At 23.1% G+C, this 14,221-nt stretch overlaps 4 protein-coding genes across 4 annotated transcripts; 2 read left to right on the forward strand and 2 right to left on the reverse strand.

Annotated features, from left to right (window-relative positions):
- Positions 1 to 13: 13 nt before the first annotated feature.
- On the reverse strand, positions 14 to 1,763 carry LOC122848768 (glutathione S-transferase 1-1-like). The gene is made up of 7 exons (XM_044147063.1): positions 1,673 to 1,763; positions 1,534 to 1,593; positions 1,356 to 1,464; positions 1,233 to 1,291; positions 985 to 1,126; positions 745 to 912; positions 14 to 669 (listed from the first exon to the last, which is right to left on the reverse strand). Exons 2-7 carry the CDS (start codon positions 1,560 to 1,562, stop codon positions 517 to 519), a joined length of 660 nt encoding a protein of 219 aa, XP_044002998.1. The 5' UTR covers positions 1,563 to 1,593; positions 1,673 to 1,763; the 3' UTR covers positions 14 to 516.
- Positions 1,673 to 5,919, reverse strand: LOC122848769 (glutathione S-transferase 1-like). Its single transcript, XM_044147064.1, has 6 exons — positions 5,905 to 5,919; positions 3,056 to 3,196; positions 2,932 to 2,990; positions 2,720 to 2,861; positions 2,478 to 2,645; positions 1,673 to 2,401 (listed from the first exon to the last, which is right to left on the reverse strand). The coding sequence occupies exons 2-6, from the start codon at positions 3,191 to 3,193 to the stop codon at positions 2,249 to 2,251; spliced, it is 660 nt and encodes a 219-aa protein (XP_044002999.1). The 5' UTR covers positions 3,194 to 3,196; positions 5,905 to 5,919; the 3' UTR covers positions 1,673 to 2,248.
- A 1,994-nt stretch (positions 5,920 to 7,913) lies between these two features.
- On the forward strand, positions 7,914 to 12,749 carry LOC122849429. The gene is made up of 6 exons (XM_044148127.1): positions 7,914 to 8,952; positions 9,023 to 9,475; positions 10,163 to 10,489; positions 11,468 to 11,782; positions 12,257 to 12,589; positions 12,742 to 12,749. The coding sequence occupies exons 1-6, from the start codon at positions 7,935 to 7,937 to the stop codon at positions 12,747 to 12,749; spliced, it is 2,454 nt and encodes an 817-aa protein (XP_044004062.1). The 5' UTR covers positions 7,914 to 7,934.
- A 47-nt stretch (positions 12,750 to 12,796) lies between these two features.
- Positions 12,797 to 13,847, forward strand: LOC122849430. Its single transcript, XM_044148129.1, has 2 exons — positions 12,797 to 13,276; positions 13,342 to 13,847. Exons 1-2 carry the CDS (start codon positions 12,838 to 12,840, stop codon positions 13,845 to 13,847), a joined length of 945 nt encoding a protein of 314 aa, XP_044004064.1. The 5' UTR covers positions 12,797 to 12,837.
- The last annotated feature ends 374 nt before the right edge of the window (positions 13,848 to 14,221 follow it).

Below are 14,221 nucleotides of genomic sequence, written 5' to 3' on the forward strand. Positions count from 1 at the left end.
CAAGTCCATAGTAACGATAAAATATAATTTTATTTTGACTTATTGACAAAATTATTCAAATAAATAATTTAATAATAATAATTTTAAATTGTTACAAGTAAATAGTTAATTGTAAAAGTTATAATTGTTCAATTTGTTTCTTGTTTGTAAAAAAATTATTGTTTTTTTTTTTTTATATACATTTAAGATGGATTTAAAAGCAATGTATTTAATAATAAAAATAAATAATTATTCTGAATGGTCAAGAGAAAAAAGACAAAAAAATAATTCACTTTCAGCATGAAATAATGTTGAGAGATTTAATTGACTAAAAAATAAATGTAAGGACTTGATAAAAAATTATAATTTCGTTTCAAAATAAATTGAAAATATATGAAAATAATTTGCTTGAATTAAATGGTAATTTATTTATTTAAATATTTGTGAAATTAATAAGTATATTTTTAATTTAATGAAAATTTTAAAATGATAAACTATTAATTAACAACAATAGATTATAAATTTTTTATTTGAAAATTATTCTGCAGCTTCAAGATTTTCTCGAAACATTTCACCAAGCATTTGAGCTGGTGCATTTATTTCTTCATAATCAAACTCTTGAAGAGCTTCTTTACAACGTTCAAACCATCCAGCTACATTTTCATAACGAGTTATATCAAATCCCCAGATCTAAATTTGAAAAAAAAAATAAATATAAATAGATTGTTTTTATTTTTTAAATATCATTGAGTATATTTAATTTACCTCAGCCATAGCAACACTGATGCATATTGCAAAATCAGCAATAGTTAAAATTTCACCAGCAACATAATCTTCATTTTCTAAATATACATTTAATATTTCAAATGCTTTTTCAAGTTCAGCAACACTTTCTTCAGGTACACTGTTAGCCATTTTAAATGTAACAGGAATCTAAAATTAAATTAATTATTAAATTTATAAATAATTAATTATTCATAGTATAATTAATAAATTATTTATTACATAAGATTCTCTTAATATTTTCGACAATGTTGCAGAATCAAAATACAATCGATGATCTACAATTCCCTTTCGTCTTGGATCTATTGGATAATACTTGTCATCTTTGGCATATCTTGTTGCCAAATAAGCCATAATTGCTCGACTTGGAAATAACAAAAACAAATATGATAATAAATTATTAATTATTATTAATAATTTATTAATAATAAATGAACAGAAATATTTATTTAAAGTTTAATATATTTTACCTTTCTGATAAAATAAAACTACCATCAACAATTGTTGGAACAGTATGTTGTGGATTTATCTAAAAAAAAAATTAAACAAACATTAATTATCATTATTATAATTATTTAAATATTAATAATTACCTTGATAAAATCTGGTTCATATTGTTCACCTTTTAAAAGATCAACTTCTTTTAAATTAAGTTCAACATCCAAGGCTTTGGCTAACATCATCACTGCACGACATGGTGGACTATAATTGATGAATTATTAACATTATTCATTAAAATTAAAATAACAATAATTATAAAATAATAATTACCTAAATGGCTTGTAGTAAAAATCAATCATTGTTTTTAATGAAATATTCACAAATATCTTTCTGTTTAAAATTATTTAATTATCATATTTAATTGTTTCATTTATAATATGCTTGTAATTTAAAAAAATTTAAAACTTACTTATTGCAGTATTAATAGTGTCAATTATTCTATTTTTTTCAAGCTGTTATTTTATATTGTCTATGAATACATGAAGATAAATATGTACTGTGAATTGATATTATTTTGAAATTACAATAAACTTTTTACATGCGCATAAAGACTGTTGTTGTCATGACAATCATTAATTCAAACAATGAGCTGGTATTTATATAATCCAACAGTCCATGACATTTATCGAGGTTTTACTATTTTTTTTTTTTATTGATTTGGCAAAATAAAATCATTTATTTACAGTTTATATTTTAAATGTTGTCAATGACATAATTTAATTTATGAATCATGATATTTATCAAGGTGCTGATATTTATGGTACTTGAAATTATATTAATGATAAATAAATATATATTTAAACTATTATATAATCAATTGATTTAAAATTTTAATTTAAAAAAGAATAATTTTGTTTTTAAATATTTAAGCATGCTTTAAACAATCAAAATTTGTTAATTTTTTAAAATTTGTATTATGAAAAGCTTGGCAAAGCAATCTTCAAGATGATAAATTATTGATTAACAACAAGAGAATATATATTTTTTAGTCTGCAGCTTCAAGATTTTCTCGAAACATATCACCAAGCATTTTAGCTGGTGCAATAAATTCATCATAATCAAACTCTTGAAGAGCTTCTTTACAACGTTCAAACCATCCAGTAACGTTTTCATAACGAGTTATATCAAATCCCCATTCCTGAATTAAAAAAAAATTTATCAATAATTACATTTTTTTTATTTTTGAAATAATATTGAGTATATATTTAATTTACCTCAGCCATTGTAACACTCATACATATTGAAAAATCAGCAATAGTTAAAATTTCACCAGCAACATAGTCTTGATTTTCTAAATATACATTTAATATTTCAAATGCTTTTTCAAGTTCAGCAAGTTTTTCTTCAGGTACACTATTAGCTATTTTAATTGTTACAGGAAACTAAAATCAAATAATAATTATTAAATTAATAAATAATTAATTATTCATAGTATAATTAATAAATTATTTATTACATAACAATCATTCATTCTTTTCCACAATGTTCCAATGTCAAAATACAAACGATGATCTACAATTCCTTTTCGTCTTGGATCTATTGGATAATACTTGTCATCTTTGGCATATTTTGTTGCCAAATAAGCCATAATTGCTCGGCTTGCAAAATAAAAAAAAACAATAAATAATATAATAATTAACAAAACAATTAAAGTGTAAAATATTTTACCTCTCTGATATAATAAAACTACCATCAACTATTGCTGGAACAGTATGCTGTGGATTTATCTAAAAAATAAAATTAAACAAACGTTTATTATCATTATTATTATTAATTAAATATTAATAATTACCTTGATAAAATCTGGTTCATGTTGTTCACCATTTAAAACATCAACTTCTTTTAAATTAAGTTCAACATCCAATGCTTTTGCCAGCATCATCACTGCACGAGATGGTGGACTATATGATATGTAGTACAAATCAATCATTGTCTTCAATTAAATATCCACAAATATCTTCCTATTAAAATTTAATTATCATTAATATTTTTAATTGTTTCATTTATAATATGCTTGTAATTAAAAAAAATTTTAAAACTTACTTATTTCAGTATTAATAATGTCAATTATTTTTTATAATTTTGTTAATTGGTAATTTATATTGTCTATGAATACATGAAGATACTGTAATGTTTTTTAAATTACAATAAACATTTTACATGCGCAAAAAGAATGTTGTTGTTATGACAATAATTAATTCAAACAATGAGCTGGTATATTAACCACAGTCCATGACATTTATCAAGGTTTTAGTGCTTTTTTTTTTCTATTGATTTGACGAAATAAAATCATTTATTTATACAGCTTGTATTTTATATGCTGTCAATGACGTAATTTAATTCATGACAATTATCAAGATGCTCAGATACTTGACTTACATCAGGTGATAAATAATTATTTAATTAATTTAAAATATAAATTTGACATATTTATCTGTTTTTGTTTTTAAATATTTAAACATGATTTAAATAATAAAAATTTGTTTATTGTTAAATAATTATCTTGTAAACATCTTGATATTTATATTGAGAGTTGTGTTTACTTTGATTTTAAAAGAGGTACAGTTAGATCAGATTTTGATAATGATAATAATAAATAATGATAACAAACAAAGAAAGAAAGAGAAAAGGAAAAGAGAGTAAAAAGGGTAGAGAGACGTCCAGCAGCATTAATTTCAGTTAAAACTAAATTGTGTTGTTTATTTATATTGATATTAAATTACACCCATAAAAATAATAATATTTAAAAAAAAAACATAATAATACTTGACAATATGAATAATCAAAATTATCAAGTAACTAAAAAAACTAAAATTGCATTTACTGATGCGTTTAACATGTGCTCTAATCGTTTAAAAGTTAAAGGTTATTTAACAAATCATAAAACAAATACTAATATATCATGGAGATCAAAAATTATTAGTCAAAAAATGTATGACATCATGGAATTAATGATGAATGAAATATCAAAGTGTCCAGATGATGAACCCATGTCTATTGATGAAAAAATAATAAAAATGTTTGGAATTGATTGTTTGAATAAAACAAAAAAAAATATTGATATTGATTCAAAGAATATAATTAAAAATATATTCGCAAAACCAACAAAACAAGCTGATGATTGTATAAGTATTGATAGTTGGAGTAATGAAGAATCAATTGATGAAGAATTTGAAAAAATTGACAATACTAAAAGTAATGAATGTGTTAAAATTAAAAAAGAAAAAGAAAATTATCACAAGTATGATTCAATGATTAATAATCCATTGTTTTCACCAATTGTTGTTATTTCAAATACAAAAAAAATTCAACAACAAATTGATTTACTTGTTAAAGAAAAAAAACCATTAATATCTGTTAAAAATGATACGTCATTTAAATCAAAACGTGGTAACGCTTACAAGACTCCATATGAGATGAGAGTTAAAGCTGTTAATATTAAATTAAATAATCCAACTATGACATTGGATGAATTAAAAAAACAAGTTGGTTGTAATGAGCTACATAGTTTTCATCAACTTGATTACTGGAAAAAAGACATAAAAAAAAAGGACATTAAAATTGATGATGATGATAATATTAAAAATTTAAGATTCATTGACACTAAAAGAATCATCAGTAAATTGGTACACAATAAATGTCTTGAGTATCTTAAACGTTATAAAAAAAAAAATATTTGTAGTCATAAAATAAAATCATTTGGAATTGAAGTAAAAAAAAAATATTCATCATTAAAATTTATTGAAAATTTTAATCCAACAATAATATGGTCTCGAAGATTTAAAACTTATTATTTTCCTTCATCAAAAACAAAAAATAAAGGTAACATGTAATAATTAAATAAATAATTATTTTTATTAATTTGAAATTTTTTATTTACAGATGAAATAAAAACTAAAAATCATTTGAATGTATTAACTAAGGATAAAGTAAATATTGTAAATTTAGCTCAACAACATTCGGACTGGTCAATTGTTATGTTGAGAGAAAAAAGTGGCTGTAATTATTTATCAAAGAAATATTTAAAATCATGGCAAAGACAAATTGATAAAATAAATGTATCTAATAATATTGATCGTTGGGTTTATGATAAATGTGTTGAATATCAAAAAAATAATAAATCATTGAGTGAAAAATTATTGATTGAATGGGCAGATGAGGCAAAAAAAATATTTCCATCTTCAAAATCATATTCATTTAGAGTTGGAGATTGGATTGATAATTTCAAACAATTTAACAATACAACTGAAATTGATAAGGTTCAAATGGATGAACAATAAAAAAGGTAAAATATATAAATAATTTAATACCAAAATAAGTTTTTTTAATTAAAAAAATTTATATTTTAACAGATGATTTATCAAGAATGCTGGAACCGATAAAGTATAATTAAAAAAATATTAAAATCATCGATTGTAAAATATTTTTATTGAGTTGTTCAATTATTATTATCATTGTACTATTTTCAAATGAAAATTTATTATAAATTTTATTTTTTATTATTTCAATTTTTGCTATGAATATATTTTAAGAATATTCTTTTATTTTGTTTTTTTTTTTTCTATTTTGCGAATTGTATTGTTTTGAATAATTTAAAAGTCAAATTTTCAACGAGATAAATATTAGGCAACAATGAAATACAATTTTTTTTTTTTTTCTAGACCTTTTTTTTTTTTATTTTTTCAACTCAATATGCAGCTAATAAATTAAAAGGGACTGCTCCATTTAAATAAGTTTTATGTATTTTCTAAGAATTAAAAAAAAAAATATACATATTGTAGACGTAATAAAATTTCTATTTTCCTGTATTTTGAAGCCGATGGGAGGTCCATCCTTTGGGCCTTTGTGCTCAGCTGCTAACAGCGTGGTAAGTTTTTCTCAAGTTTATTCCAAACAACCAGTTGAGCTTTGTCTTTTGTCCGAGTGACTTGGGTTGTTGACATAAATATAAAATAAATATATATATAATATATAATATAAAAAAAAATTAATTAAAAATGGAAAGTGCAGAGTATAAAATAAGTGATAGAGATAAGCATGATTTTACTGATGCATTTGATAATTGTTGGTCTCTTTTAAAAATAAATAATTATTACATAAATAAAAATAAAAGTGAAACAATTTCATGGCGATCAAGTGAAATTAGTCATGAGATGTACAAATGTATGCTTGAAATTATTAAAAAAATGTCAATAACTCAAGTGAGTGAATCAAAATGTACAGAGACATTGAAACAAGAGCCATTAAATGTAAATTTAGATGTAACTATTGATAAAGACACAAAAGATCAACATGAAGATAATAATCATTTGAAATTATCAAGTGACAATACTGGTGAATCAATAAATAATATTCCACCATTAATTCAAGATCCACTTGATCCACTTGTCACTGATGTTTATGATCAAAAAAATATTAATAAAAAAAGAAAAAGAAATATTAATAATTATACAATGAAAGATTATGTTATTAAACTTGCTCTTGATAATCCAAATTGGACATTAGAAGATTTAAAAAAATACAGTGGTTTTTATAATATAAAATCAAGACAAACACTTCAATCTTGGTTAAAATCATTGCAAAAATATGGTCAATTAAATGATGATAATACAAAACAATTAATTGAAAAAAATGAATTATTAAAAAAACGTTATTATGATTTTGTTCCTTATGATTTAAAAAAAAAACTCATTGAATTAACAAGACAAAATCCAAGCTGGTCAATAACAACATTAAGAAATCAAACTGGATTTTTAAATATTAGCTTTAAAAAAATTAAAACTTGGGAAAATGATTTTAATAAAGATGGATTGTTAATTGATAAAAAAATTCGTATTAATAATTTAGTTTTTGCAAAATGTTTGGAGTTTAAAAAAAATAATGGGACATTAACAAATGCATTGTTACGTAAATGGCATGATGAAGCAATTTATGCATATGATATTAAATTGAGTCATAGCTTGGCAAGTTGGATGCATTATTTTAAAAAAGAATATGGCATTGATGGAAATTCAAATGATTTACAATTATTTAGTACTCAACAAGATAATGGTAAGACTAATTGGCTAGACTAATTACTTATCAACATGATGTATTTTTTTATCTTACTAATTTTTATTTTTGTATAGATGATGGCAGATCACATGAACCAACTGATGGACCACTTGACATGGACAATGATAACAAAAATATTAACGAGAATTTTGTTGATAAAATGTCTGATACAAGCATTAAAATATCTGATGCTTTGTCCTCGTTGCAGATGGTAATACAATCTTCATCTGACTAAGATTAATTACAAGAAAAGATTAAATAAAGTTCATATAGATTTACTGACAAAAAAAAAATTATATACTCATGTTAAAAAATAATAATATTAATTAAATTTAATAAATAATATTTTCAAATACTCACAGAGTTTTTAATTGTTTATTATTTATTTTAAAAATAATAACAACATGTTTTATTTGACAATATATTTTCTTTTCTTTTTTTTTTTTTTTATTTATGTTTATTGTTTACATTTTTCTTTTCCGTTAATTTATAACACACAATTCGTCATGAATAAGGGCGCTCCAATCAGCTTAGTTGTTTTGTTTTGTTTTTTTTTTTTTTTTTTCCAAAAACAAAAATGGCTGATTGTGTTGTATTTTAGTTGATGTAAAAATTTCATGGCATCAACAATGTTTCAACAAAGTAATAATATTAACAGTGTTAATCAAAATCAACAATTAAAAATAACAGAAAATGATAGAAAAGATTTTTCTATTGCATTTAATGAGTGTTGGGATCGTTTAAAATTAAATAATTATTATGTATGTGATAATGATGAAACACCAACGCTTACTTGGCGTTCAGCTATTGTCAGTCAGGACATGTATAATTTTATGGTGACAATATTTGAGAATATGTCAAAGTATCTTGTTGACAATGTAGTTGATGCAACTGTCAAGGAAAATTTAAAACAAGATGATAAAGTTGATGATAATACACTTGAACAAAAAACAGAAGATAATATTTCACAAAATAACATAATTATATTCAATGATGAGCCATTTAATGAAGTTGAAATTGATCGTGTTGCAAATGATGAGGCAACAAGTGAAGTAAAATATACTGTTTGTAATAAATTCATCAATACCACTGATAAATCATCATCAAAAAAAATAAACAAGGACACAGACAATGCCATTGGATCAACAAAATCAAGTTCCAATTCACCAAGTACTTCACCTCCTAATTCTTTGCAAAAAAAAAATAGATTATCACTTGATGAAAAAATAAAAGTACTAAATCTTGTTAGTGAAAATCCTTCATGGACACTTGATGAAATTAGAAAAAATACTGGATATCATCAAATATTTAGTTTTAATCAATTATCTGAATGGCTTGAACATGTCAAAAATGGAGGAACAGTTAGAGACATGATGAATAAATTATATGACTCTGTGTATGAAAAATTTGTTGAAGCTAAAAATAATAATCCAAATAAAAAAATAAGCAATGATATGTTACGTCAATGGGGTCTTGAAGCTAAAAAAACTTACTCATTAAATGGTAGTATTGGAAAAATTAAATTTGAAGCATCAATTGGTTGGTTAAAAAAATTTAAATTACGTTATAATATTGTTGGAAACAAATCTGATCTTCAAGTTGGTAATCAAAAAAGAAGTCAACGATTAAAAAAAGGTAATTTATTTTTAATTAGTCAAGGTCTTTTTGATATTAATATATATTATTTTTTTTTTTTTGTTTATAGATAATGTTGATGTTGATGTTGATGTTGCTGGTCAATCAACTGGTCTATCAAAACAATCAGTTTCAACAAAACAATATAAAAAAGCAGCTAAAAAAATTGAGCCACTTGTTGCTAATAAAAAACGTGAACGTTCATTGACACTTCAAGAAAAACAAAGAGTTGTTAATATGGCAAGAGAACATCCAAGTTGGAATTTAAGAATGCTTAAAAAAATGAGTGGAAGTAAACATCTTCGTTCTATTGATTCACTTCGTCGATGGGAAATTCAACTTGAAGATGGTGGATCAATATTTGATAAAAAAGTTGAATTAAGAAATTGGGTATTGTCTAATTTTTTGATAAATAAAAAAAATAATATCAAAATAACAAATGACATGATTACAAATTGGTCAATTGAAGGACAAAAAAAATTTAAACTTCCTGATAGTAATTTTTGTCCAACAACTTGGATACGTACTTTTAAAATAAAACATCATATTTTTGGTGATGAATTTGATTTACAAATTAAAAATTTATCTAATGAAAATTCATAAAAATATATTTTCATATGTTATATTTATATATTCTTTAACATATATTTTTCTCATAAACATAATTTAATGAATTTTGATAATTCATAATTGTCCTTTATCGATAAAAAATATTCATAGTAATTTATAAGTATTTTTTTTTTTTTGCATTTTCTACATGTTTGTTAAAGTAAATGATTTTCATTTTGATGAATAAAATATTCTAAAAAAATATATTAACCAAATTTTTTAAAAATAGAATCTTTTTTCTTTTGTCAAATTATTAACACATGAATTGGCATATTACTAATGACAGTTGTTAATCTACTTTTTATATTTTTTTCAAGTATTTATAGTTGACCTGGATATAATGTGTTAAAAAGTCAAAGAGAATATTAAAATATTGATAACTCAGTCAACGTTGTAGCTCGTGTGAGATGAGACATATGTTGTCAAAAGCTCCAAGTAAATTAAAAATTATTTAACAATATAATTTAGTTGCTAAAAAGTTTTGGTGTTAAAAAAATTCAAGAAGACAAATTGAATAATTTAAAAATGCATTTAATCAAAAGTGATATAATGATGACTACTTTGTTGTTATTACTATTAAATATAAAAAATATATTAGCAGATTGCTGTTTACCATTTTGGACAGTTGAACCACAAATTGTCGTAAATGATTTTTCTCTGTACTACAAAGACTGTACCAATGGTTTATGTTTTTACGAGACATGTGGACATTCAGGATGGATAAATGGATATTTTTTTAATCAATCAATACCAATTGACTACAGTGTAATTGATGAAAAATTTCTTGGCACATCATTTTTTAATCGAAATAGATATTGTGGCAAGGGTGCATGTAATCCATTTGGTTGTTTTTGCGAAGATGGTTGTCAAACAGGTATCACTAAAAACCCATATGTTGATTGTACATTTAGCTTTGATGGTGTAAGCTGTACATTCAAAATGAATAAAGATGTTTTCTATCAGTTGGCTTATCCCGATAATTAACTTTTTTTACAATAACAATTATAAATTACTCTTTTTTTTTTGGTGTTAAAATGTTAAACTATTAATTAATAATAATTAAGTTAAATAATTAAGCCAGTATAATTTTTATAATTAATTTTGTATTTTCTACATGTTAATCAAAATAAATGATTTTCATTTTGATTAATAAAATATTCTAAAAAAATAAATAACCCAAACTTGGATATAATGTGTTAAATAGTTGTAAAAAATTTGAATGCTCCAACATGTTTTAATAATTCCCACCACATCAGTTAGGGTCAACACGGTTATCATGGGTTATTTTTAATAATAAAAATTTGGGGAAAATATAAAGTTGATTCGTGCAACTCTGTATTCAGTTACTCTCTGTGCGTTCGTTAATATCTATAAAATTCCATTATTGACGTGGCTTTACCACATCACAAACTAATAATTATTATTTTGTACCATTATTAAAAATATATCATCCATAATAATAAAATAATATTAATTTGTTTTTAATATATATATAAAATAAAAAATTATCTTTAATTATTAAAAAATTATAATTTAAAATAAATATTAACTGTATAAATAAGAGTGTTCTAAAATAAACACTTACAACATCAAAAAAAAAAAAAATCAATAAAAATTATTATTGATAACTCAGTCTGACTCTTTCAATGTTGTAGCTCGTGTGAAATAAGACATACGTTATTAAAAACTTCAAGTAAATTCCAAATTATTTAACAATATAATTTAGTTATTAAAAAGTTTTGTTAAAAAAATTCAAGAAGATAAATTAATTAGTTTAAAAATACAAAATTATTAAATTATTATTTGTTGAAATAAAATAATTTCAAAAAAATGCATTTAATCAAAAGTGATATAATGATGACTATTTTGTTGTTATTACTATTAAATATAAAAAATATATTAGCAGATTGCTGTTCACCAGCTTGGACAGTTGAACCACAAAATGTTGTAAATGATTTTCCTCTGTATTACAAGACCTGTAAGGATGGTGTTTGTGTATACGAGACATGTGGACTATCAGGATGGATAAATGGATATTTTTTCAATCAATCAATACCAATTGATTACAGTGTAACTGATAAAAAATTTCTTAGCACATCATTTTTTACTCGAAATAGATATTGCGGAAAGGGTACATGTAACCCATTTGGTTGTTTTTGCGAAGATGGTTGTCAAACTGATATAACTAAAAACCCATATGTTGATTGTACTGATAAATTGGGTATTATAAGGTGTGAAGTAAATATTAATAATTAATTTTTTTACAATAATAATTATAAATTACACCGTTTTTTTTGGTGTTACAAAAAACAAAAAAAACAAAAATGTTAAACTATTAATTAATAATAATTAAGTTAAATAATTAAGCTAGTATAATTTTTATCATAAAAATATTTATGGGATACTTGAAAATAAAATACGTTATTTAAATTTTTGCGGTGGCAGCAGTAGTCAATTATCGTCAAGTACATTAAAGGCCGTTTTCATTAATTGTCGCTAGATTATTTGTTAATTTTCACTCAACAACAACTGGCCCTTTGTCTCAGCTAAAAATATTAACAATGACTGCATAAAATACATCTCAAGTTGTTTAATTAATAATTATTTATATATATTGTGAATTGTCAAAGAGTATCAACAATGTTTAAACAAAAAAATGACACTAAAACAACAAAAAAACAATTAACGTCAATAGACAGAGATAGAAAAGATTTTACTTATGCTTTTAATGATTGTTGGGATCGTTTAAAGTTAAATCATTATTATTCATTTGGCAATGATGATGATTGTGAAATACTTTCTCGACGTGCAAGCATTGTCAGTAAGGACATGTATACATTCATGGTAAAATTATTTGACAATATGTCCAAACATCTTGATGCTGATGTTGTTAATGCTTATACTGATTCCGAGGCTGGTACTTATGCTAATAGTGATACTGATACTGACTTGACAGTTGATGGAATTATTGATGTTGATTCTCGTCAAAAGATTACAAAAAATCATTCAGCTGTTGAACATAATTATAGTAAATTAAATAACAAAATTAAAAATGAAATTAAAGCCAATCAAGATGATGAAGATAACACTGACAATGAATCATCAGCAAGTTCAACTTTATCATCAGTTAAAAAAGAACAATCTTTTAGTATTTTTGACGAATTACCTGATTGTAACAAGCCCACTGATGTTGTTGATAAAAAACCAAAAAAAAAACAAATAATTGTTAAAAATATTTATGCAAAAAAATATTCTCATCAAGTCAAAAAAAAAAGTATGAAAATTAAAAAACCTAAAAAAAATTCACCTGCAAAAGAAAGTGTTACATTTAAAGATAAAGTAAAAATTGTTAAATTAATGTTTGATAATCCTAGCTTGAAAATTGAAGAAATAAAAGAATTAAGTGGATGTGATGTATTGGAAAATTTTAGTCAAATTTATAAATGGGCAAATCAAGTTGACACTCAAGGATCATTCAAAAGTATTATGGGAGTTATTAATGAATCAGTTTATCAAAAATATAATGATAATATAAATATTATTAATAAAAATAATATTGATGGTTTATTATACAAATGGGGAATGGAAGCAAAAAAAAGTTTTTTTCCAAATAGAGATATTAATTTTAAAGCAGGCAAAGATTGGATTAAAAATTTTAAATTTGCAAATAAAATTAATATTAATACTGATCCTCCAAAACAACTGACAAGAAGTGGTAAATTATATTTTAATTATTTATTATTAAACAAGGTTTAATTATGTTTTTTTTTATTTTAACAGTTGACATGGTGCTAAGAGTCAAGAGATTACGTGAAGAAGAAGATGATGATGATGATGATGATGAAGTTGCAATTATCAAGGAAAGAAAAAAAACTGGTAATAAGAAAATAAAAAGACGAACTCTACCATCATTTGAGGATAAACAAAAAATTGTTAAATTATCAAATGAAAATCCTGATTGGAGTATAGATACATTAATTAAAATGTGTGGAGTTGATTGTGTTATTGATGAGGAAAAAATTGAAAAGTGGAAAAAAGAACTAAAAAAAGGAGGTTCATTACGTGACAAACATAAACTACTCAATTCTTGGGTGTTGGCAAAATTCGATGAGCATCGTAAAAATATGATTCCAGTAAACTTTGAAATGATTAAAGATTGGGGAGATGAAGGAAGAAAAGAATTAAATATTCCAAAACTTGCATCAAATGAAAGTACATGGGTTAATCGTTTTAAAAATAAAAATCAAGTTTTTGGAGATGATAATGATTTACAGCGTAAACCATAATTTTTTTTGAATTAATTATTAATTAATATTTAATCAACTTTATTACTTATTATTTTCACTTAATATTTGTTATTGAAAAATTATTTTTGAAAAAATAATTAAGGTTATTAATCTCTTGTTTAATAATTCAATCATTGTTATTTTTAAACTCAAAAATTGGGTTTTTTTTTTTTTGGTTTTGATGTACATTATTTATAATAATCACGTCAAGTTATAATAGTATTACTAATTCATGAAAAATATCAAGTCATTAAGACTCATGATTTGATAATTATTTACATGATACTATTTTTATATAATGATATAAAATATTTTATTTTATATTGATACTGTTACATGATATTTATTCAATAATGCAAAACTCAAATTAAATA

Source organism: Aphidius gifuensis, linkage group LG2 (assembly GCF_014905175.1).
Source record: "Aphidius gifuensis isolate YNYX2018 linkage group LG2, ASM1490517v1, whole genome shotgun sequence".
Classification (NCBI taxonomy): Eukaryota; Metazoa; Arthropoda; class Insecta; order Hymenoptera; family Braconidae; genus Aphidius; species Aphidius gifuensis.